This window comes from Salvelinus sp. IW2-2015, linkage group LG37, assembly GCF_002910315.2.
Source record: "Salvelinus sp. IW2-2015 linkage group LG37, ASM291031v2, whole genome shotgun sequence".
Lineage (NCBI taxonomy): Eukaryota > Metazoa > Chordata > Actinopteri > Salmoniformes > Salmonidae > Salvelinus > Salvelinus sp. IW2-2015.
The window spans coordinates 14,112,873-14,139,875 of NC_036876.1; the positions used below are offsets into that span (position 1 = coordinate 14,112,873).

At 42.3% G+C, this 27,003-nt stretch overlaps 1 protein-coding gene across 1 annotated transcript in view; it reads left to right on the plus strand.

Annotated features, from left to right (window-relative positions):
- ank2b (ankyrin 2b, neuronal) overlaps positions 1 to 27,003 on the plus strand; it is a 134,412-nt gene that overhangs the window by 22,766 nt on the left and 84,643 nt on the right. The window contains exon 2 of the mRNA XM_070437908.1: positions 10,614 to 10,715. Coding sequence (XP_070294009.1) covers positions 10,614 to 10,715 — 102 coding nt within the window. The remainder of the gene's footprint in view (positions 1 to 10,613; positions 10,716 to 27,003) is intronic.

The following is a 27,003-nucleotide window of genomic DNA, read 5'->3' on the forward strand; positions in this document are numbered from 1 at the left end:
GCTGCAGTTGTGTTGTGTTCAATATCCCACTCATTTCCAGAGCAATGACCAGTACATTCCAATTCCCCTGGAGTGTCTCTTCCCATCACCTCACATCACACTCAACTTACACTCCACACTCATACCATGCCTGCTGAGATAAAGGACATGGTGTGACTTAGAGGAGTACTGTTAGAGTTAGGGGTGTGCCGGCATGGCCGTACTCGTATTTCGTAATCGTAGCCGTAAGTTGACAGTTGATAGTCGGATCGGATGATACTTGTGATTGGAATAAACAGAAGTGTTTTAATATGCCTAAATAGATGTTGGCAAAATAAACTATATATACAAAAGTATGTGGACACCCCTTCAAATTAGTGGATTCGGGCTATTTCAGCCACACAAGTTGCTGACAGGTATATAAAATCGAGCACACGGCCATGCAATCTCCATAGACAAACATTGGCAGTATAATGGCCTTACTGAAGAGCTCAGTGACTTTCAACGTGGCACCATCATAGGATGCCACCTTTCCAACATTTTAGTTCGTCAAATGTCTGCCCTGCTAGAGCTTCCCCGGTCAGCTGTAAGTGCTGGTATTGTGAAGTGGAAACGTCTAGGAGCAACAACGGTTCAGCCGTGAAGTGGTAGGCCACACAAGGGGAACGGGACCGCTTGGTGCTGAAGCACGCAGCGCGTAACAATCGTCTGTCCTCAGTTGCAACACTCACTCCCGAGTTCCAAACTGCCTCTGGTATTAACGTCAGCACAAGAACTGTTCGTCAGGAGCTTCATAAAATGGGTTCCCATGGCCGAGCAGCCGCACACAAGATCCCCATGTGCAATGCCAAGCGTCAGCTGGAGTGGTGTAAAGCTCGCCGCCATTGGAGTCTGGATCAGTGGAAATGCGTTTTCTGGAGTGATGAATCACACTTCACCATCTGGCAGTCTGACGGATAAATCTGGGTTTGGCGGATGCCAGGAGAACGCTACCTGCCCCAATGCATTGTGCCTGTGTCTGTGTGTCCTCAACTTGCAGTGGGCAGTTTGCTGTCACTCACTCAGAATGTACATTAGCATTTCATATTTTTCCCTACACTTGCCACACTTGTTAGATATAATGCACATTGACAGCTTGATAGCAAACGTCCTCGACATGTGATTTATTGTAGTAGCAGGCAGTAGCAATCTAAATGATCAGACTGAAAACATGCAAGGAAAAGTGAACGGGTGAAATTATGAGAAATAAAGCTTCACTCTATCCAATCAGAGCAACAGGATCAACGTACAGCCCACCCTTTTTCTTTACAGACAGGCAAACTAGCCAGTTGAGGTATTTAGACCGCTCACATGACTGACTCAACGGCAGTACCGTATGGTTTAGAAACTCTGTCACTGACTGACATGAGAAAGATGCTTGGATCATAATTGTATCCAGAAAATTGCCCATATCCGTTACGATACTTGTTTTGACCGACTACTCGGCACAACCCTTGTAGAGTGTAGCCTGGCGTATTTGTGCAAGTTTGTGTATAGTACGCACATTGTGTGTGTTTTATCAGGGGCCCTAATCTCCAGAGGGCCCATTTATCATCCCCTGGGGCCACTTTCATTAGCAGCCATTTTTTAATGCTGCATTGGAATACAAATTCATTTTAAACGCATTTTAAACGCCCAGAAAGACAGTGATGTGTGTGTAGTATGTCTGTGTTTGGCGTGTGTGAGTGTGTGTTTGTACTCCTTCAGAGTGTTCCTGTTATAGTTAACCACGCTGACAGCTAAAGGTCTGCTCTCTCTGAGGACGCCTACTGTTTTTGAGAACATGGACTATTTTAAACAGTGGGTGGTGTTAGCTAAGAGCAGGGTCGTGTTGCTAGCGCATGCCAGATCTTACAATGCCTGGATAGGTATTTTATGTATCAGCTAACCACATATGTTATAGCAATCTGGTGCCCGAYGGCACAGTTGATGACATGGCACGCAACCATTGGTTGATGCATGCAACGTCTGCGCAGGGGGACACGACCTATGCCTTCAACTTGACCCCTGACCTTTCACCCCTGACAGTTAGCTCTCGCGCTCTTTGTCACTAAGTGGACTGTGGAAACTCTAGTACACATTCTCTTTATTGATTGAATGAATCTAAGCACATATCCCTAGTGAAAAAACATGTTTTATTTGGGTTTTTTTCTGCTCTTCACACCGTCTGTATAAAGTGTTTTAGCMTTGAAATAGCTAGCAATATGACATTTTAAATCAGAAGATGTGGTTTATAGGTTATCCTTCAGTGGCATATAGCAAGGCTTTGTTAGCCCTGCAAGGACAATACAGCATCCTTGTGCTTTTAATAAAATATTGTATGTTGTTTACCCTCCTCTACAATATTTTTCATGGTTTTCTCGGTCAGCAACACACACTATCTTGCCTCCATCTGTCAAGCCTCAGTGAAAGCATTAGCCTCTACTGGTGAATTTAGAGTAGGTCTAAATTTAGTGTCCCTAACGAAGCTGGGCCTAGTGCTGATTTACTATATGCGAATGAGTCCTCAGGGAGAGCCGTGGTTGGCCAGGATGCTCTGGCGGCCAGCTATATCCTGTTTTGGCATTGGCCCAGAAATGTTTGGCCCAGCTGATGTTGATGACACTGATTTCTAATGAGGGGGGCTCCCAGGATGAACCAATCACGAGGAGGTAACATCCCACAGCATGCAGAAACAATTACAGAAGAGAGGAGATCCTAGCCAATACATCAAACCGCATGCTTCCATTATGCCACCTTGATCTTGAAGCCTTTGAATATGTTGTGAGTTCATGTTATCATAATCTACAGCTTCCTATTGAATGTTTCCTTGTTTTTCATTGAGTCGAATGAGGTTCGATAGAATTCCATTTGGAAGCCTCATGTGTGATGAAGTCCGATGGTTWSCGATAATYATAGGGTATTAAAAGCTGAACTCGRGGTATGTGGTGKTAACGATCAAGGTTCCATGGATACTGCAGTCCAGTTGAATGTGATGACATAGTAATCATCACATACTGTAATTACAGTATGTCTGCGCATATAGTGTCTATGCATGCCAGGCAGCCCAAATGAGGGTTTCATGTAAAATACACACACACATGCATGCCCACACGAACGCACACAAGGCACACACACAGTTGGCGAACCTGGCGTTAATGAAGGAAATGTTAACATTGACGCCAGTCTCTTAGTCCTAGGTACCAGTGGTGTGACATGGTTGCTGTGTACAACAGATACCCAGTAAACACTGTTGTCTGTTGATATGATAGGCTGTCATGATGTCCAAGAATAGAAGGTGTTGTTCCATTGGAGTGTGGGATTTTGTACACCAGCAAAAGACAAGGGTACAGTTGCCTTATCTGTGAATAAGCTTGCGTCACAGTGTGTGTGCGTGTTTGTGTATGTGCGTGCGTGTGTGTGGTGTGTGTGTTTCCGTGTATGTGTGAGAATGATAATGTTCCTGTAAGAGCCTGTGGAGCACGTGATGCATGTTAGGAGTTATTTTTTTACGGCTGTGGTGGTTGTGGCTTAGGGCAGTGTGGTGACACACACACACACACACGGCTGAGATGTTCTATCTTTGGTAGAGGGGACCAGGTTAGGTTAGTGCCTAGGTACGTTTGTATCACACATGAGGTTGCTGAGCTTGTTACAAGCCTGTACTTCCCCTATCAGCACTGGTGTAATGTTGAGTGAGTTTGCCACATTATACAAGCCTGAAAAATGGCTCTTATGGTAAAATAAAGTAGTTAAATGAGCTATGTGTGAACTCTTAGGTTACACCGCACCCCAGAGAGAGAAATAGAGAGAGAGAGAGAGAGAGAGAGAGAAAACAGTTGTCATGGTTACCAAGAGAGGCAGGGCCGCTTGTCTCCATGGTAACTGGGAGGGCCGAGGATGTTTCCAACAGCATTGGTCGTTGGACGGTCGTCTTGGGATATAATATTTACTTTATTTATACTGTAAATTCTCCACACACATTCTACTCTGTGTACATTTTTGTTTTATGCAATCTCAGTTTAGGGAGGCTTTTGAAGCTGAAATGACAATGGGTTTCCCCCCGGGTACCCGGTTAAAAAAAAGTTGGGGGGGAAAAAATGTTCACCGGCTTTCCCGGGGCGGGGGTTTCGGTTTGAGAATTCGCCAGTGATATAAACAGTACAAGTCAAAAGTTTGGGACACAAATCTCCTTACAGGTTTTTCTTTATTTGTACTATTTCTACATTTGTAGACATATAGTGAAGACATCGAAAACTATGAAATAACACATATGAAATCAGGTAGTAACACAAAAAGGTTAGAAAACAATATATATTGTTGATATTTGGAGAGTTCTCAAAGTAGCCACCTTGGGCGTTTGATGACAGCTTTGCATCACTGCGTTGGCATTCTTCCACCAGCGTTCATAGGTAGTCAGCCTGGAATGCATTTCAATTAGACAGGTGTGGGCTTGTAATTTGTTGATGTAATTCCTTCTATGCGTTTGGAACACAATCAGTTGTGGTTGTGACGAAGGTAGGTGTGGTATACAGAAGGAATAGGCCTAGATTTGGATACAAAGACCAAGTCCATATGTATGGCAAGAACAGCTCAAATAATCCAAGAGCAACGAACAAGGTCATCATTACTTTAAGACATGAAGGTCAGTCAATACGGAACATTTCAAGAACTTTGAAAGTTTCTTCAAGTGCAGTCGCAAAAACCATCAAGCGCTATGATGAAACTGTCTCTCATGAGGACCGCCACAGGAAAGGAAGACCCAGAGTTACCTCTGCTGCAGAGGATAAGTTCATTAGAGTTACCAGCTTCAGAAATTGCAGCCCAAATATATGCTTCACTGATTTTATGTAACAGACACATCTCAACATCAACTGTTCAGAGGAGACTGCGTGAATCAGGTCTTCATGGTCGAATTGCTGCAAAGAAACCACTACTATAGGACACCAATAAGAAGAAGAGACTTGCTTGGGCCAAGAAACACAAGCAATTAGACTGTTGTAAATCTGTCCTTTGGTCTGATGAGTCCAAATGTGCGATTTTTGGTTCCAACTGCCAAGCCATGGAGGAGGAGGTGTGATGGTGTGGGGGTGCTTTGCAGGTGACACTGTCAGTGATTTATTTAAAATTCAAGGCATACTTAACCAGCATGGCTACCACAGAATTTTGCAGCGATACGCCATCCCATCTGGTTTGAGCTTAGTGGGACTATCATTTGTTTTTCAACAGGACAATGACCCAAAACACACCTGTGTGAGGGCTTTTTGACCAAGGAGAGTAATGGAGTCCTGCATCAAATGACCTGGCCTCCATAATCACCCAACCTCAACCGAATTGAGATGGTTTAGGATGAGTTGGACCGCAGAGTGAAGAAAAAGCAGCCAACAAGTGCTCAGCACTCCTTCAAGACTGTTGGAAAAGCATTCCAGGTGAAGCTGGTTGAGAGAATGCCAAGAGTGTGCAAAGCTGTCATCATGGCAAAGGTTGGCTACTTTGAAGAATCTCAAATATAAAATATATTTTGATTTGTTTAACACTTTTTTGGTTACTATATGATTCCATATGTGTTATTTCATAGTTTTGATGTCTTCACTATTATTCTACAATTTAGAAAATAGTACAAATGGTACTGTGGACATCTAGACTAAAGCATAGGCCTACTGGCTAGACGACATTAGATAATGTTTAAAAAAGTGCAATTATGCCACTTTTCAACCTCCTATTTATTATTTCCAGCACCCAAAACCAGTATCTACATACTGTATGTGAAAACATTTCTATGATCTGTGGTTAAAAAGATTAGAAGGTCATAGAAAATGCTTCTCGGTGACATCATGAGGTAGGATTAAAAGTGAAAGAAAAGGAGATTTTTTTTTTCAAACCCTGCAACTAGTTCCTAGCCAGAGGGAGGGTATTTCCTTGCTCCCACGACACCGCAAATCTCATAGTGTTTGAAAATCACTTAAAAATAAAAAATAAAAATAAACTTTTGATGAGGTCGTCGGGTAGAACTTTTTAACTTCATATTTTTTTCTTCTACAATTCGTAGAAATGTGCCGTTATCACATAGACACGGGTGTGCTGGAGATAATGAAAATGAGTTTGAAAAGTGATGGAATTGCCCTTTAAGGTCGAAGGATTTGCTCCWCACTGTCAGAGCATACATCATGTAGGATATAATAATTACAGACAGAGAACAAGGAATGCTATACCGATCCCCCTGACTGAAACAAAGCAGAGSCCAAACAGGTGGMGGCTGGGGTGGGTGGTGGGAAAGCAGGAAGGAGACATGCATAGCGAGTAACGCATGTCACAGCATAGCATGTCACCAAGAACATCAGCACATACTGTACCTTACGCACGCCAGCCATCAGAGAATGGTTAGTGCTATCYGGGATCCTTGGGMTRCCCCTACCCTAACCCTAAACTTAACCCATACCKTAACCATTTTAAATGTCAACTTCAATGGGGTGACGTCAGAGTTGGACGTCTCAAGGATTCCGGATAGCAAGGACCATCATCAGGGGAATGTGTGTGCAACCTGGTCGACTAATATACCTCCATATTAAGGTAGTGTGATGAATCTAATTGGAGGCAATATCAGCTGATGCGACACTCGTGTTTCCTGTATGAACCTGCTGCGTTTGAATTATTAATCAAGGGTAACACACAGTAAGAATTGTTTCATTTTGTCCTCTGTAAGAGAATCGGCTTATGAATGAACACAGAATACAAAAAGGCACTGCTTCATATCTGATCTGTGGAATGTCCTCATCTGTCTTCCCATCTTTCTCCTTCTCTTTCTCAGCTGCTCAGGGGTCTATCCTCTTCTCGTCTCTCTTCTTTTATCTTTCTTTTTTTTTTTTTTTTTCCCTCTCTCTCTCTCTCTCTCTCTCTCTCGCTCTTACTGATACTCCTTCTCTCTCTCACTTCGTCTCTCTCTCTCTCCTCCTGCTCCTCTCTCTCTACTACTCTCTCTCTCCGTCTCGTCTACTCTACTCTCTCTCTCTCCTTGAATATATCAACGACTCCACGTAGGAGTGTTCATTCACCCGCAAAAAGCCATAAAACACCCTCTCTTTTTCTTAATTCATTCTCATCTCTCCAGCCCTCTCTGCCTTGCATAATGTGACTCCGGGGCAGCTAGGAATCTGACTGGGGTTTATCTGGCTTTTCTACCCTCCTGTTCTGTAGGCTAATGACCATTGTATAATTGTAGCTGAGACAATTCTGACACTGTCTTTCAGTCAGTATACACGTGCACAGTGACCTATTGTGGCTTTGAGATGACCACACTTCCCCTTCTCTGATTTCATATGTGGTTTGTACAGAGAAACATTATTCAGCAAAAAATGGTTGAAATATGATTCCTAAAAACAAAATGGCTGCTATTCATTAGCTTCTTTACTATTTGAAGTGGTTCCCTTAGGTGAGCTGTTAATGCTGCTCTTTTAGGCATGCAAGGTTGAACAGAGAGATTGATTATTAAAGGAATTGGTTGGTGTAACAATATCATCCTAACATTCCACCCTGTGGGCTGGCTGGACAACCCACAAGCTGTTCCTCTTGGACTCTCCGTCTGTCAGATATATAGAGCAGAGATATCCTCCCTAAGAGAAATCATTCTGGAAGCTGTCTGCAAGAGGACCCAAGAGAAGACACCGCCCCCCCCCCGCCCCCCCATCAGTCTGGGATAAGGTATCAGTCTCATTGGAGGTGTGAGACACACTTACAGACAGCTGAAGTAGGCTTGTATCACTATATACAGTACCAGTCAAATGTTTGGACACATCTACTAATTTTCCTCATTTTTTACTATTTTCTCAATTGTAGAATAATAGTGAATGCATCAGAACTATGAAATAACACATATGGAATCATGTAGTAACCAAGAAAGTGTTAAACAAATCAAAATATATTTCAGATTTGAGAATTTTCAAAGTTGCCACAATTTGCCTTGATGACAGCTTTGCACACTCTTGGCATTCTGTCAACCAGCTTCATGACGTAGTCACCTGGAATGCATTTCAATTAACAGGTGTGCCTTGTTAAAAGTTAATTTGTGGAGTATCTTTCCTTCTTAATGCGTTTGAGCCAATCAGTTGTGTTGTGACAAGGTATGGTGGTATACAGAAGATAGGCCTATTTGGTAAAAGACCAAGTCCATATTATGTGCAGCTCAAATAATCAAAGAGAAACGACAGTCCATCATTACTTTAGGACATGAAGGTCAGTCAATACGGAAAATTTAAAGTGCAGTCGCAAAAACCATCAAGTGCTATGATGAAACTGTCTCTCATGAGGACCGCCACAGGAAAGGAAGACCCAGAGTTACCTCTGCTGACGAGGATGAGTTCATTAGAGTTACCARCCTCAGAAATTGCAGCCCAAATAAATGCTTCACAGAGTTCAAGTAACAGACACATCTCAACATCAACTGTTAGGAGGAGACTGCGTGAATCAGGCCTTCATGGTCGAATTGCTCTAAAGAAACCACTACTAAAGGACACCAATAAGAAGAAGAGAATTGCTTGGGCCAAGAAACACAAGCAATGGACATTAGACCAGTGGAAATCTGTCCTTTGGTCTGATGAGTCCAAATTGGAGATTTTTGGTTCCAATCGCCTTGTCTTTGTGAGACACAGAGTAGGTGAATGAATGATCTCCGCATGTGTGGTTCTCACCATGAAGTATGGAGGAAGAGGTGTGATGGTGTGGGGGTGCTGGTGACACTGTCAGTGATTTATTTAGAATTCAAGGCACACTTAACCAGCATGGCTACCACAGCATTCTGGAGTGATATGCCATCACATCTGGTTTGCGCTTAGTGGGACTATCATTTATTTTTCAACAGGACAATGACCCAATACACCTCCAGGCTGTGTAAGGGCTATTTGAGCAAGAAGGAGAGTGATGGAGTGCTTCATCAGATGACCTGGCCTCCACAATCACCTGACCTCAACCCCATTAATGATTTAGGATGACTTGGACCGTAGAGTGAAGAAAAAGCAGCCAACAAGTGCTCAACATATGTGGGAACTCCTTCAAGACTGTAGGAAAAGCATTCCAGGTGAAGCTGGTTGAGGGAATACCAAGAGTGTGCAAAACTTTCATCAAGGCAGAACGTGGCTTGTTTGAAGAATCTCAAATATAAAATATATTTTGATTTGTTTAACACTTTCTTGGTTACTACAAGATTCCATTTGTGTTATTTAATAGTTTTGAAGTCTTCACTCTTATTCTACAATGTAGAAAATAGTAAAAGTAAAGAAAAACCCTTGAATGAGTAGGTGTGTCCAAACGTTTGACYAGTACTGTCATATATATATATATGTATTCACTCAGCTAACAGAGCTCAACTCGCCATCCTGTTGCTCAGTCTCACGGTTTAGCTCCTGTTTGGTTGTGCTGCGTATTGTTGTGTCCGGTCTGAATGATGCAGTGCAGTTCTCTGCAGCATCCACACACAGAACCGCTGCCGCRGGTTAAACCAGGACAAATCATCGCAATGTGTCTCTCATTACTGCCTTTAGATACGTTGTGAAGCATTGATCAGTAGCTGGGGGCACGGTCGTTCTTCATACGTATGCATTCACTTATGCAGGTAGGTATAACATAGGCTATGACTGACTGTACATCAGATACAGTCAGTCATAATAGTGGAGCTCCTCTCACTGTCCTTTTCGTATCGGCCCTCTCATTATACAGTGTAAAGTACTCCCCACATTTACAGATTTGAGTGTGTTTTAAACCATGAACAGCTCAGAGTTTGTGTTACAGTCCAGAGTATGTATTAACTCTGGGTCCGGAGTCTCTGTACAGCGGTGTAAGTGAATGAGTGACAGAATGGGTCAGAGGAGTGGGCATATCCGCGGTCTGGGTTTGGGCTGAGCTGTGCTGCGTGCTGGAGCCATCTCTGGCCCTGTCTCCCTCACTGAGTGTCTCTGGGAGATAGCTAGCCTGGCTAGCCACAACGCTACTTCAATCAGGTGCCCAGTTACCAGCACAGGCTGGTTGTCAGGGAGCAGTACTACTTTAGGGACTACATTCTACCTCCTCCTCACAGAGGAGAGAGGAGGCTGTGGTTCTGCAGTTCTGTGTCTGTATGTGTGTGCCAGGGTGTGTTTTGGGAACGAGAGGGGAAATGCAGACTCACTGCCGMTACGATCTAAAGTTTTGGTCCATCTCCAGCTTAGTCTGCCTCAGTGGATAAAAGTAGAAGACATGTCCATCAGTTGTATTCCTGTGTGTATCATTATACACTATTTCACTCGGATTGGAAAATGCTGATTCAGTGCAGGTGTTGATGACTGCAGAAAATGAGTGACACTGCCACCAGGCTCCGTAGGGACTTCTAATGAGTGTTTGTCTTTGAGTCTCAGGGGCTGTAGTGTTGCCTGTGCAGGCTGGCATACTTGGCATTAAAGTGTGTCTCACCCCTCAAACAAGTGGTAGAGTGCTGTATGCTAAGCTGTAACTCAATCTATTCTAGAAGTAATAAAAAAACGGACCTATTTCAAAGCAGTTTAAAACAGCGGTTAAGTTGTGCCAACGTTGTTCTCAATGGGTTCTAACATTGTTCTAACGTATTTTTTATTCTGTTTGTTCTTCTCCAGTCGGACAGCAACACCAGCTTCTTRCGAGCGGCAAGGGCGGGGAACATCGACAAGGTTCTGGAGTACCTAAAGGGGGGAGTGGACATAGGCACCTGTAATCAGGTAAGAGACAAGTGGACATGCACACACACATGCGCACATGTGTACACGCACGCCAGGAGAAAAAAAAGAAAAACATTTGTGATAACTCAGAACCTGATTTACGGTAGACAGGACACGTCATTTGTTTGTCTTGATGGTGCTGTTGATTGGTCTCTGTGGAGCCAAAATGGTGGCCAGTTCTCTCCTCAGTCACCCAGGCGATCAATCTTACACCTTCTCTTCAATAACTCATTTAGCTCTTGGGATCTCTCCTTTGATCATCAGTCCTAATGCCAATCTGTCTACGGCGTGAGGGTTGCCGTTCTATCTCTGTCCATTGGGAGGAATGAGGCTTACTGTACTGAACCGTATTTGTGCTAGCAAAACATAACATTGATTCAACTCTATAGCAAAAATAACTTGAAATAAATAACTATCTTTGGGAGCTATGGTAACCACGTAATGTGTGTAATGTGATCAGTGTGGGTTGGCCTGTTAGTGATTAAACACAAAACATCTGACTATTTGGCTGTATTCCTAATCACCACACTCTAGTCTCTACAATTAACATTGTTCTYAGATTAAGAGAGGGATTGTCCCAGTCTCCTTGAGYGCTGTGTTTTTGCCGTTCTCTCTAAAATGTAATCATTGCCATCTTGAAGGAGGCTGTCAGCGTGATTACATTAGGAGTAAAGCGCCTCTGTCATTCAGGGTTCATTATTAAACAGGCGCTTTGCAAGGCAATACTTTTACGTAACACTGCTATGTCTGACAATAGCTTTCACTGAGCAAATCTAGGACAGGGAATGGCAATGTGCTTCCCTTTATAAAAAAAACAGGCTAMATCAAAGTTTTCATTTTTCTTGTTTTCTTATATGTTTCTGTTAGKAAGATCAACACCAAAACTGTGGATTTTAATATTAATTAATATTAACATTGAAAAATCAATGAATCAATAACATCTAAATCCATCACTCTGAATCTATAACTCTGACCTCTCGTAAATCCACCATGCGTCTCCTTCAGGTACAATAAACAGAATGTTAAGTATATAGATGGAAGGAGGGATAGAATAAGAGGAGAAGAGGTACGAGTGAGGAGTGTATTGAAAATGAATGTCAATGAACTAAGTAGCCCAGACCCAGCTTCTATTGCATTGGTGTATATGAGAGACACCGAGTTAAGTAGAACGGAATTGATGTTTATTTTGCAATAGAGTACCACAGTATGAGTCATTATAACCATAAACCCTAGCAGTCAAACAAGGAAATGGTTCCAATCAGGGTTTTTTTTGCCATACATTTTTCCCATAGAGGATTTTAGAAACACTTAAAATAAGGGCTGTGTTTCCAATAGGCTTACCCTGGCATGATAACCGTATAAATCTCTCTAGGACAAGGTGACTTTTATCAATATATTTGCCTGTATTTACCCCCCAAAAAATGAAATGATGATTAGCTGCTAATGTGGCTATCATAATGAACTCATATCATTTTTTACTGGCTACAGCTAGAGATTCAGGTGTCATTTGGTTAGCTAGCAAGAAACGTGAATCACTTTGCTAGCTCGTTAGCTATGCTGAACTGGAATGACTGTTATCCACAGTTAGTCTCTTAGCTGTCAATGAAATGTATTTGGCATCAATCAAATGGAGGCAGGCAAATTCCCATTCATTTGTCAACACGTGGGTTGGGACAAACATACATTGGCAGGCAAGATGCAGAAGGACGAGCAGGCTACTATTCCCCATCGTTTCAGTGCAATTTTGACGGCCAACTAGCTGAAAGAGTTTGAGAGTGTTTATCTAATGTTCCCTTGTTAGATTTTTAGCTTATCTTGCTCTGGCTAGCATTAGTTGTTAATCTTGTTATTGTTGATGTGCATTGGCATCCGAGGGAGGGATAGCCTACCTTTCCATGGTTGTTTGATCAATAGGACTGTGAAGTTCCCAAATGTAAGAGGACTCCCGTGGTGTTTACATATTTGCAGGAATCGATTCAGGTGTATTTTGTGGCTTTTGGCGAATGTGTTCTAATGATCTAAAGTCACGCTGTTGCTGCTGCCTGTAAACAGTTCAGTTCAGTTCAAAGTGAATGATGGCAGGCCCGTGTGGCAAATGGCTTATTTGCATATAGGCCTACTGTAGCTCTGATTGGCTATGCCGCACCAGTCTGCGTAGACTCCGGTTCTGGACAAGACATATGTTTTTATTAGGTTTTATTTACTGCAGTGTCTATTAATTGTCCAAACGCTCGGCCGCTTTCCCACTCTATATTGCTATAGAATTTTCACAAATGCCTTACTATATGTAATTCCCAAACATTCTATGAATTAACGAAAACGTGAAGATGACCATATACTATAAGTGCTCGCTTGTCAGAAAATGTAAAAAAAAATTAAAAGATGTCATATTCTTCCTGGGGGTCTATAGGAACAGATTTAAATAAGATTTCTTGTTGCTAAAACGCTGTTAGTTCCACATTAATTACTGGCCACTGGCAGGAGGGGATGGATCAGTGGGTTTAGGTCATTGGTGTTTCCCTCTGTCATTTTATTTCTTCTTCTCTCTCTCTCTCTCTCAATATCCTGCCTCTATTCCTAATTAAACCTGTGGGATGTGACAAAGTCTACTATATCCCATTGTAGAAATTACATTTGCATAGATTTACTGCTATTGACCATCCCAGTGTTATAACAGCTACAGTTGAAGTCGGAAGTTTACATACACTTAGGTTGGAGTCATTAAAACTCGTTTTTCAACCACTCCACAAATTTCTTGTTAACAAACTATAGTTTTGGCAAGTYGGTTAGGACATCTACTTTGTGCATGACACAAATCATTTGATTATTTCACTTATAATTATTTCACTTATAATTCACTGTATCACAATTCCAGTGGGTCAGAAGTTTACATACAGTGCCTTTAAACAGCTTGGACATTTCCAGAAAACGATGTCATGGCTTTAGAAGCTACTAATAGGCTAATTGACATCATTTGAGTCTATTGGAGGTGTACCTGTGGATGTATTTCAAGGCCTACCTTCAAACTCAGTGTCTCCTTGCTTGACATCATGGGAAAATCTAATGAAATCAGCCAAGACCTCAGAAAATAAATTGTAGACCTCCACAAGTCTGGTTCACCCTTGGGAGACATTTCCAAACGCCTGAAGGTACCACGTTCATCTGTACAAGCAATAGTACGCAAGTATAAACACCATGGGACCAAGCAGCCTTCATACGAGCAGCCTCCTAGAGATGAACATACTTTGGTGCGAAAAGTGCAAATCAATYCCAGAACAACAGCAAAAGTATCTATATCCACAGTAAAACGAGTCCTATATCAACATAACCTGAAAGGCCGCTCAGCAAGGAAGAAGCCACTGCTCCAAAACCGCCATAAAAACGCCGGACTACGGTTTGCAACTGCACATGGGGACAAAGATCGTACTTTTTGGAGAAATGTCCTCTGGTCTGATGAAACAAAAATAGAACTGTTTGTCCATAGTGACCATCGTTATGTTTGGAGGAAAAAGGAGGTCGCTTGCAAGCCGAAGAACACCATCTCAACCGTGAAGCACGGGGGTGGCAGCATCATGTTGTGGGGGGCTTTGCTGCAGGAGGGACTGGTGCACACAAAATAGATAGCTTCATGAGGGAGGAAAATAATGTGGATATATTGAAGCAACATCTTAAGACATCCGTCAGGAAGTTAAAGCTTGGTCGCAAATTGGTCTTCCAAATGGACATTGACCCCAAGCATACTTCCAAAGTTGTGGCAAAATGGCTTAAGGATAACAAAGTCAAGGTATTGGAGTGGCCATCACAAAGCCCTGACCTCAGTCCTATAGAAAATGTGTGGGCAGAACTGAAAAAGCATGTGCGAGCAAGGAGGCCTACAAACCTGACTCAGTTACACCAGCTCTGTCAGGAGGAATGGGCCAAAATTTCACCCAACTTATTGTGGGAAGCTTGTGGAAGGCTACCCGAAACGTTTGACCCAAGTTCAACAATTCAAGGCAATGCTACCAAATACTAATTGAGTGTATGTAAACTTCTGACCCACGACATGCAGGTTAAAATATAAAAACAAACTCTGAACCAATTATATTAATTTGGGTACAGGTCGAAAAGCATTAAATATTTATGGCAATTTAGCTAGTTAGTTTGCACTTGCTAGCTAATTTGTCCTATTATACTAGCTTGCTGTTGCTAGCTAATTTGTCCTGGGATATAAACATTGAGTCGTTATTTACCTGAAATGCACAAGGTCCTCTACTCGCCAATTAATCCACACATAAAACGGTCAACCGAATCGTTTCTTCATCTCTCTTCCTTCCAGGCTTTTTCTTCTCTTGACTTTATATTGTGATTGACAACTTTCATAAATTAGGTGCATTACCGCCACTGACCTCGTTCGTCTTTCAGTCACCCACGTGGGTATAACCAATGAGGAGATGCACGTGGGTACCTGCTTCTATAAACCAACGAGAGATGGGAGAGGCAGGACTTGCAGCGCCCTCTGCGTCAGAAATAGAACTGATTTCTATTTTAGCCCTTGGCAACGCAGACGCTCGTTGGCGCGCACGAGCATGTGGGTGCAATAATTGACTACACCGGACGCCGAGCGGTGTAGTCAGCCTGTAAGGTGTATGTAAACTTCGGATTTCAACTGTAGTTTTCCATTACATTCCCTATTTCTGGAGCATACCTCTCCCCCTGAGAGGCTGGTGGGTCTTAATTTAGGAGGCGCATGACCATTATCTGTTCTCCTCCAACCCATTAACGTTCCTCATTGCGCGGCTGGGGGGGGGGGGGGGGGCACCCTGACGTTGGGTCACAGACAACTGTTAGGATGTAAATAGTCCGGCCTTGACAACCACCATGGTCACGGTGGTCAAGCTGATAAACAACAGTCACATGGTCATGGGGTGTGTGTGAGTGGTTGTTTGTTGTTTGGGCTATGTGTCTAAACCCTACCATACAGACACAGACAGGCACACACAGTTTTCCTCACAAAGCCAAAGCAATCTAGATAGGTAAGGTGAGGGCCCAGCCACCCCCCCTCTCTCGCTCACATACASTATACACACAYTCTGTCTCTGTCTCTCTCTTTCTATTTCTCTCACATCTGGCAGCACATCTGAATGCGTGGGCTTTGATGCAGTGATCTGAGCTAGTATCTGAGCTAGTGCTCTACTGTATAATGTCAGGAACATATAGATGTTCTGCTTCATAAACAGATTGAACAGTCAGCTTGCCATGTCAGATAGTGCATCTGCATTGTTAGCAACATACTCTGTCACAAACACTGATTTCCTATTTCACCCTAGTCCTCCTATATCTGCATTCTCTCTGGTCTCTTCCCTCCCCTTATCCAATGCCCCCCCCTCCCTCCCCCTCTCCTTCCATATGGTCAGTCCGGCTGCCCCTCCCCTCCTGGAATGTAACAGTAGAACAGTGACCTTCACACAGTGACAGGGACCTGGACGAATGGGGTGTAGGGCTGTGACCATATTACCAGCATACCGGCAGTCATGAGTCATTCTGGTTACCTTATACATTCTGGTTACCTTATGCTACGCTCCAAAATGTCTATCCATGATGGRAGAGAGCCCTAGGCAATGCTGTTGGTTCATTGATTGTGCAGGACGGCTTASAGGTAGCCTACAATTATAGTGAATTTGWATTTGATTTTGAATAGCCTAGTAATAGGGATTTTCTTTATATTTTCATAATTAATTGGGTGGCACATTACTTTTAGCTATACAGAATATCTCACCACCATGCATTTCCCGCTCCTCCTCTCTCTCCCTTATTCCTTTTCTCGAGCGTGCTGTCTGTCAACAGTTTAGGGAAATATGTTTAGTTGCGAAAACATGTTACTATCGATGTTCCCGAACAAATTGCAGGAACAGTGTTGGAGAGCCCATGGCATACGGAGTTTGGGCGGAATATCACCTGTCGCGCAACGAGAGCATGTTCCTCAAGCAGTGGTTGATGCATGGAGTGAAATAAGTGGTCCTATGTTTATTTCTCAGCTGCTCATATTAAGCACAGCTCCACTATAAAACCAAAGTAGCCTTCCAGGCGTCATTGGAATACAGACCGCCGGAAAAGCGTGCGGCCTCCAGCGCGCGGCAATTCGAGTGCGTACAGGTGACATGTATTTTTCCCCTGCCCCTGTTCCTCCCCATTTGATCATGAAACTAATTTGACATATTAGTACAGACAAGATTACATTGAGAATAGTCCGATAGGTTAAAAACTGTTTGAAATGCAGTGTATTTTACCTTTACTTATTCAACAACGCTTGTATTTAGAAATGTTTGCTAATTTATAAAAATAATAAAAAATGAAATATTACATTTACGTACAGTGCCTTTGGAAATGATTTAGATCCTTTGACTTTTCCCACATTTTTGTTGTTGTTATGTTACAGCCTTATTCTAAAATTGATTCAATTGTTTTCCCCCCTCATCAATCTACACACAATACCCCATAATGAAAAAGCAGAAACAGGTTTTTTGAAATGTTTGCTAATTTATAAAAAAAATAAAAACTGAAATATTACATTTACATAAGTATTCAGATTCTTTACTCTGTACTTTGTTGAAGCACCTTTGGCAGCGATTACAGCCTGGAGGCTACAAGCTTGGCACACCTGTATTTGGGGAGTTTCTCCCATTCTTCTCTGCAGATACTCTCAAGTTCTGTCAGGTTGGATGGGGAACGTTGCTGCACAGCTATTTTCAGGTCTCTCCAGAGATGTTCGATTGGGTTCAAGTCTTGGCTGTGAGCTTAGGGTTGTAGTCCTGTTGGAAGGTGAACCTTCTCCCCAGTCTGAGGTCCTGAGCRTTCTGGAGCAGGTTTTCATCAAGGATCTCTCTGTACTTTGCTCTATTTATCKTTGCCTTGATCCTGACTAGTCTCCCAGTCCCTGRCAGTGAAAAACATCCCCATAGCATGATGCTGCCACCACCATGCTTCACCGTAGGAATGGTGCTAGGTTTCCTCCAGACWTGACRCTTGGCATGCAGGCCAAAKAGTTCAATCTTGGTTTCATCAGACCAGAGAATCTTGTTTCTCATGGTCTGAGAGTCTTTAGGTGCCTTTTGGCAAACTCCAAGCGGGMTGTCGTGTGCCTTTTARTGAGGAGTGGCATCCATCTGGTCACTCTACMATAAAGGCCTGATTGGTGGAGTGCTGCAGAGATGGTTGTCCSTCTGCAATGTTCTCCCATCTCCACAGAGGAACTCTGGAGCTCTGTCAGAGTGACCATCAGGTTCTTGGTCACCTCACTGACCAAGACCCTTCTCCCTGATTGCTCAGTTTGGCTGGGCGGCCAGCTCTAGGAAGAGTGTTGTTGGTTCCAAACTTATTCTATTTAAGTAAGATGGAGGCAACTGTGTTCTTGGGGACCTTCAATGCTGCAGACATCTTTTGGTACCCTTCCCCAGATCTGTGCCTCGACACAACCCTGTCTTGGAGCTCTACGGACAATACCTTCGACCTCATAGCTTGGTTTTTGCTCTGACATGCACTGTCAACTGTGGTACCTTATATAGACAGGTGTGGGTTTTTCCAAATCATGTCCAATCAATTGAATGTACCACAGGTGGACTCCAATCAAGTTGTAGAAACATCTCAAGGATGATCAATGGAAACAGGATGCACCTGAGCTCAATATCGAGTTCACAGCAAAGGGTCTGAATACTTATGTAAATAAGGTATTTCTGTTTTTTATCTGTAATGCATTTGCAAAAAATGTATAAAAACCTGTTTTTGCTTTGTCATCATGGGGTATTGTGTGTGGATTGCTGAGGATTATTTTCAGAATTAGGCTGTAACGTAACAGATTGTGGAAAAAAGTCAAGGGGTCTGAATGCTTTCCGAAGGCACTGTATATATCGTGAATTTCCAATAAATTAGATTTTTAGGTCATATCGCCCAGCCCTACTTTTGCATGACAATAACCGGCTGACAAAATGTCATGACCACCACAGCCCTATGTGGGTGTCGGGCAGAGTGAGAGATGGATGAGAGGGGAGGAGACAGGACCCTAGTCACTAACATCTCCTGTCGGTTCATATACCATATGACAGGTATAGTCAATGGATTGATGAGTGTGCTTGTGGAATCTGATGGTCTAGTGATCAGATATTAGTTAGTGAGCTGGAGCAATCTCAAGGTGTTCTGTATTGTTACACCCTTGAGTGGTTGTGCTAGCAATGCAATTTTGCAAAGTGGATCACATTGAAACTGTCAGTCATCCTAGCAACCAGCAAGCATAAGGATCTATGTCAGTCATCCTTAGCAACGAGCCCACACCCCACACTACAGGCATACAAATGGCATTGACAGCACTTGCCACTCCAGGGTTGTGGGTTCGATTCCCACTGGAGGCCAGTATGAAGAAAGTATGAAAATGTATGCGCTCGCTACTTTAAGTCTCTCTGGATAAGAGCGTCTGCTAGAATGACTGAAATGTAAAAGTAATGATAACAGCCATTTACTGTATGTCAGGTATTATATTTGACAGCTGCCAGATAGATTGTGGTTGTTAGTGTTGTGGGCTGAAACCATCTGCTCCTCCATCCTCATCCCCATGACCTTCATTTGTCTCCCAGGCCTCTTCACTCAACCAGACTACTACACTACTAGGATCTTAATTGGAGACAGTTTGCTACAGCATGATAATAATCCTGCAGCAACAGGAAATGTGATTCATTATGGTGATTATAACTAATGGGCATTTCTTTGTAGGGGTTGATACATTTTTCATTTTTCAAATAAAGTCGGACATTTTAAAGTGGAAATTACAATCTTTTGAAGCATTTTTATACCTTGAATACACTATTTGCATATCCTGCAGTGCAGGAAAATTCTCAACAATAAGAGGGATCAAATTAAGATCCTACATCTATCTGTAGCCAAGCCTTGTTTACAGAGCCTCTTGCTCTGTAACAAATACCAATGTGTCTCCCTGTCTTTAAGGCTGATATATTCCCAGTTTGTCCCTGGTATAATTTCCTCTGCACAGTCATGGGAGAAATAAACTTGATGGTGGTACTGCATTTAAAGTAGCAGTCATACATTATAAATACATTGCAGGTGCCACATTAGATGGATGTCTTTCCATCAAGTCTCTGCCCATGCCACTAGTGATGGAATACTCCACCTATGACCGTGAGAGCTCCTTGTGGCTCATCCAACACAGCCTGGAGAACCAATCAATCAACCACACAGACTCACACAGCAGCTCTGAACCTCCCCCCAATTCAAACTCAACTCTGTAAACCATTACTGCTGCATGAAGACCTTGTTTGTATGATGAAGTGGTCGTTATGATTCTACTATGGAAGTTGAAAAAAGTGTTAAGGGACAACCCTTGGTGGAATACAGTAGCTCTTTTCAACTTAATGCAGGAGGTGGAGTTGACATTCTCTTAGTGGAAGTTATTTGGTCTACTCTGCTAGAAATGTATTCCTTTGTGGACTATTCAAATCTAAATGACCTGTATCAACTACCTGTCACTTTTATTATTGTGTTATTATTTGGTACTTGATATGTTTCTTCAAGTTGACCCTTTTTAACCGAAAACGCTCTTCTCAAAAGTATACTTAATTCCTTTTTGCACTTTCCTGTTACCCCTACGGACTGTAAACTTTTAACACGCCTTTTGAATGAGTAATGCATTCCATTTATTAAAGCACCATAGTTCATAATGATAATAACTCACAATCTGCATGTTAATTAGTGGCTATTTATGCTGGTTATGACTGCTGCAATGCCCCATGGGAGTAGTCTGCTCTAACCACCGCTGCTTATGAATTAGATTTCCACCACATTACATCTGCATATAATAGAACAATAACAAGCGGGAACATTAGGGTGAATGTTATATTATGTAATTAGAACGTTTCATAATGGATTGCGTCTGGCCAGGCTGATTTAATGACTGTGATTGAGTGACTGTGGTGGTCAGTAAGTAAGTTGGGGAACTGTGTGACAGAGTGATATGCCTGCAAACTCTAAAGGATGGATGAATGGGGGGGGGGGGTACACTCATACAGTATGGGGTTGTTGTGGGCAGAGATGGATGGGACTGTATGGGAGCGCCATGGGCGCAGGTGTTTTTTTGAGATTGTGGGGTGATCGGAATGGGAGGGGGGGGAGAATGATCCCCGCCCCGAAGGAGTGAATACAGATTGTCCCTGCAGTTAACAACCCACCTCACTTCCTCCATCCCTACCAACTTCCATGGGGACAAACGACAGAGGCAGCCATTCATCTATAAAGTTGAAATAGGGACAGAAATGGCTACTCCATTCCGCTTTGGTAGTGACAGGTGTTATGGTGCTATAGCATCCTGTCTGGCTGGCCTTGAGTTATTCCCAATGCCATCTCTGAGGGTGAAGTGTGTTACCAACGACAGGTTAACAGGGGTTCATTCTACAGGGAGTTTGTAAGGTGTTTGTCTACACTCTACGTTTTACCTTCAGAACAATATTGGAGCCAGGCCCTACAATTACACAATAGAAATATAGCTTTTTGACAGTGCTAAGGGATGTGAGGACAAGCTAAGTGAGAAGAGAGCAGATGGTGCACCCTTCTGAGTCCAATGCAGCATGTCTTTTAAAAAAGATGCTTCTTGTTCGCCTTCAGGGCAGTGCAGACTGCAGAACATGTAACTATTTTTTTAATAGACATGGGTTGATTGGACACGTTCATGCTCAGTACCGGTCCTAAACACTGTAGGGGGCCTTGCTGTAACTATAGGGGTCCTCAGGAGCAGTCCAGTTTGTCTGTATGACATAGTCTGTTTGGGGCTGCCCTGGCTATAGAGGAAATTACATATCGACCGAGCGGCCCTTTTTAAACAGCAGACAAACGCTCCCTGAATTAGTGCTGGGTCACTGAGACGCCCCAAACTAGGTGAAAAATCTGTTGATGTGCCCTTGAGCAAGGCATTTAACTCCAATTGCTCCTGTAAATCGCTCTGGATTAGTTTTAGGAATGAGAGAGGGTTGCTCCTCAGAATCCAAATGTTGTGTCATGTTGTTGGCATCTGGGGTTGGATATTGAAGTTACTTGGGCCCCTCATGTTGTGGTGTTTTGGGAATTAGCTGGCAAATGCAAACGCTTGGATTCTTTAATCCGCAGGGTAATCCGCCCAGAGTGATATTGAAATGTAATCGTAATTTCTCTCTCTCCAAAGCTTTTAGGATCTATTTATTGCCCCAACAACAGGACGTAAACATCAATCTCCTATTAGGAACATATTGTCCCTTATGGAGGGAAATAAACTAGTCTTTAGCAAAATTTAACTGGGACCAGTTGGTACAGTTGAAGTCGGAAGTTTACATACATCTTAGTCAAATACATTTAAACTCAGTCTTTCACAATTCCTGACATTTAATCCTGGTAAAAATTCCCTGTCATAGGTCAGTTAGGATCACCACTTTATTTTAAGAATGTGAAATGTCAGAATAATAGCAGAGAGAGTGATTTATTTCAGCTTTCATTTCTTTCATCACATTCCCAGTGGGTCAGAAGTTTACATACACTCAATTAGTATTTGGTAGCANGACCTGACTAAAATAAATAAGGCTTTATTGTGATGGTGTATATTAAATTGATTTATTAGACTTTTTTTTTTTTTTTTTTTATGTAGCTGTTCCAAAGATGCGCATCAGGGGCTGGTATGCAGCTCATATGCGTGGAGGCCTGGATTTGCTATATGTGAAAGGGTCAATTACCTTGAGACCGGGAGCCTTTTGCATAGGGCTGGGCGATATATCGAATTAATGAATACATTTTAAAAATCCGCGATATTCCAAATGCCTGTATCGCAAGAATCGAGGTTTTGTAAAAATAAAAATAAAAAACATTTTTTGAAGCGTTTATTTCCACTTGTTCTAGTGTTCTAGTGTAGTCGTTGTCCCCCAAAAGGCGGGAAGGCAGGCGACAAGTTTAGGTCCAAAATTAGCCCATATAAACGCATTTGGTTTATTTTGGACCGATTTTAGGGAGAGTGAAACCTCTCGCTTTGCCTCTTCCTCTACGGTTTACACACACCAAGCCCCTTTCCCCTGCCTCTCACGCCAACGAAGTTCTCTCTGACAAGCGGTTTCAAAACGCTATTTGCATTTGAGGTACTATGATTAACATAGTCAATCATAGGACACCAACGCCCATTGAGACATTATTTTACTGTAGTAGAGGAGAAAATAGCTTTTCTAACGAAACCCGTTTTATGTCTCAACTACTCAAATTGCGCGCAGAGCAGACACTACTAAAAACGAGAGTATCAATGAACATTGATTCTGGAAAATGAATGCTCAGTTTGTGGCGCGCTGGCATTGGGGTACCACGTACCGCTAGCAGCATTTTAGCCAAAGACTGTTATCCTAGCTGTCTAGTCTGTTTTTTATAAATGTGCAATAATCATAAAACACAATTATATAAGGAATTGTCAAGTTGTTATCATTCTGAGAAATAAGGTAGGCCACTTGATTTCAACATCTGAACTAAGTGGACAGGCTAACATGCTTTTCAAACAGTTGGAGACAGACAGAAGGGTGTGTTCATAACAATTCAACTGGTCAACCTTGTTAGCTAGCAAATAGATCCAAGTTGGCTTGAATTATAAACTTGAAATATAAAGATTAGCTTGCCAGTCACTAGCACGTGGGTTTGAGAGATTGTTGATGAGACCTGTGTTCATCTTCTATAATGCCTGCTACAAGAAGTTAGTAATTATTAGTGAATGTGCATTATGCATGGTTCTAGTTACATTTGTAACAAAAAATGACATTTTCATAGACAGACTTGAAAGCCAGATCAGTGATTATTGAGGGGAAAAAAGCAGGTTAAACTATTTTGATTAAATAATCGAATTATTAGTGGGTCTTATGGTTGTGGAAGGCTTATATTTATCCTAAGTATAACTTCACAAGCCCTGAATTCATTAGACTGTTTGAAATGCAGTGTATTTTACCTTTACTTATTCAACAACGCTTGTATTTAGAAATGTTTGCTAATTTATAAAAATAAAAATATATATATATTAAATTTACATACAGTGCCTTTGGAAATGATTCAGATCCTTTGACTTTTTCCATTTTTTTTGTTGTTGTTATGTTACAGCCTTATTCTAAAATTGATTCAATTGTTTTCCCCCCTCATCAATATACACACAATACCCCATAATGAAAAAGCAGAAACAGGTTTTTAGAAATGTTAGAAAATATTAGAAAATATAAGAAAAAAAATCTAAATATTAGAAAATATTACATTTATATAAGTATTCAGATTCTTTACTCTGTACTTTGTTGAAGCACATTTGGCAGCGATTACAGCCTGGAGGCTACAAGCTTGGCACACCTGTATTTGGGGAGTTTCTCCCATTCTTCTCTGCAGATACTCTCAAGTTCTGTCAGGTTGGATGGGGAACGTTGCTGCACAGCTATTTTCAGGTCTCTCCAGAGATGTTCGATTGGGTTCAAGTCTTGGCTGTGAGCTTAGGGTTGTAGTCCTGTTGGAAGGTGAACCTTCTCCCCAGTCTGAGGTCCTGAGCRTTCTGGAGCAGGTTTTCATCAAGGATCTCTCTGTACTTTGCTCTATTTATCKTTGCCTTGATCCTGACTAGTCTCCCAGTCCCTGRCAGTGAAAAACATCCCCATAGCATGATGCTGCCACCACCATGCTTCACCGTAGGAATGGTGCTAGGTTTCCTCCAGACWTGACRCTTGGCATGCAGGCCAAAKAGTTCAATCTTGGTTTCATCAGACCAGAGAATCTTGTTTCTCATGGTCTGAGAGTCTTTAGGTGCCTTTTGGCAAACTCCAAGCGGGMTGTCGTGTGCCTTTTARTGAGGAGTGGCATCCATCTGGTCACTCTACMATAAAGGCCTGATTGGTGGAGTGCTGCAGAGATGGTTGTCCSTCTGCAATGTTCTCCCATCTCCACAGAGGAACTCTGGAGCTCTGTCAGAGTGACCATCAGGTTCTTGGTCACCTCACTGACCAAGACCCTTCTCCCTGATTGCTCAGTTTGGCTGGGCGGCCAGCTCTAGGAAGAGTGTTGTTGGTTCCAAACTTATTCTATTTAAGTAAGATGGAGGCAACTGTGTTCTTGGGGACCTTCAATGCTGCAGACATCTTTTGGTACCCTTCCCCAGATCTGTGCCTCGACACAACCCTGTCTTGGAGCTCTACGGACAATACCTTCGACCTCATAGCTTGGTTTTTGCTCTGACATGCACTGTCAACTGTGGTACCTTATATAGACAGGTGTGGGTTTTTCCAAATCATGTCCAATCAATTGAATGTACCACAGGTGGACTCCAATCAAGTTGTAGAAACATCTCAAGGATGATCAATGGAAACAGGATGCACCTGAGCTCAATATCGAGTTCACAGCAAAGGGTCTGAATACTTATGTAAATAAGGTATTTCTGTTTTTTATCTGTAATGCATTTGCAAAAAATGTATAAAAACCTGTTTTTGCTTTGTCATCATGGGGTATTGTGTGTGGATTGCTGAGGATTATTTTCAGAATTAGGCTGTAACGTAACAGATTGTGGAAAAAAGTCAAGGGGTCTGAATGCTTTCCGAAGGCACTGTATATATCGTGAATTTCCAATAAATTAGATTTTTAGGTCATATCGCCCAGCCCTACTTTTGCATGACAATAACCGGCTGACAAAATGTCATGACCACCACAGCCCTATGTGGGTGTCGGGCAGAGTGAGAGATGGATGAGAGGGGAGGAGACAGGACCCTAGTCACTAACATCTCCTGTCGGTTCATATACCATATGACAGGTATAGTCAATGGATTGATGAGTGTGCTTGTGGAATCTGATGGTCTAGTGATCAGATATTAGTTAGTGAGCTGGAGCAATCTCAAGGTGTTCTGTATTGTTACACCCTTGAGTGGTTGTGCTAGCAATGCAATTTTGCAAAGTGGATCACATTGAAACTGTCAGTCATCCTAGCAACCAGCAAGCATAAGGATCTATGTCAGTCATCCTTAGCAACGAGCCCACACCCCACACTACAGGCATACAAATGGCATTGACAGCACTTGCCACTCCAGGGTTGTGGGTTCGATTCCCACTGGAGGCCAGTATGAAGAAAGTATGAAAATGTATGCGCTCGCTACTTTAAGTCTCTCTGGATAAGAGCGTCTGCTAGAATGACTGAAATGTAAAAGTAATGATAACAGCCATTTACTGTATGTCAGGTATTATATTTGACAGCTGCCAGATAGATTGTGGTTGTTAGTGTTGTGGGCTGAAACCATCTGCTCCTCCATCCTCATCCCCATGACCTTCATTTGTCTCCCAGGCCTCTTCACTCAACCAGACTACTACACTACTAGGATCTTAATTGGAGACAGTTTGCTACAGCATGATAATAATCCTGCAGCAACAGGAAATGTGATTCATTATGGTGATTATAACTAATGGGCATTTCTTTGTAGGGGTTGATACATTTTTCATTTTTCAAATAAAGTCGGACATTTTAAAGTGGAAATTACAATCTTTTGAAGCATTTTTATACCTTGAATACACTATTTGCATATCCTGCAGTGCAGGAAAATTCTCAACAATAAGAGGGATCAAATTAAGATCCTACATCTATCTGTAGCCAAGCCTTGTTTACAGAGCCTCTTGCTCTGTAACAAATACCAATGTGTCTCCCTGTCTTTAAGGCTGATATATTCCCAGTTTGTCCCTGGTATAATTTCCTCTGCACAGTCATGGGAGAAATAAACTTGATGGTGGTACTGCATTTAAAGTAGCAGTCATACATTATAAATACATTGCAGGTGCCACATTAGATGGATGTCTTTCCATCAAGTCTCTGCCCATGCCACTAGTGATGGAATACTCCACCTATGACCGTGAGAGCTCCTTGTGGCTCATCCAACACAGCCTGGAGAACCAATCAATCAACCACACAGACTCACACAGCAGCTCTGAACCTCCCCCCAATTCAAACTCAACTCTGTAAACCATTACTGCTGCATGAAGACCTTGTTTGTATGATGAAGTGGTCGTTATGATTCTACTATGGAAGTTGAAAAAAGTGTTAAGGGACAACCCTTGGTGGAATACAGTAGCTCTTTTCAACTTAATGCAGGAGGTGGAGTTGACATTCTCTTAGTGGAAGTTATTTGGTCTACTCTGCTAGAAATGTATTCCTTTGTGGACTATTCAAATCTAAATGACCTGTATCAACTACCTGTCACTTTTATTATTGTGTTATTATTTGGTACTTGATATGTTTCTTCAAGTTGAC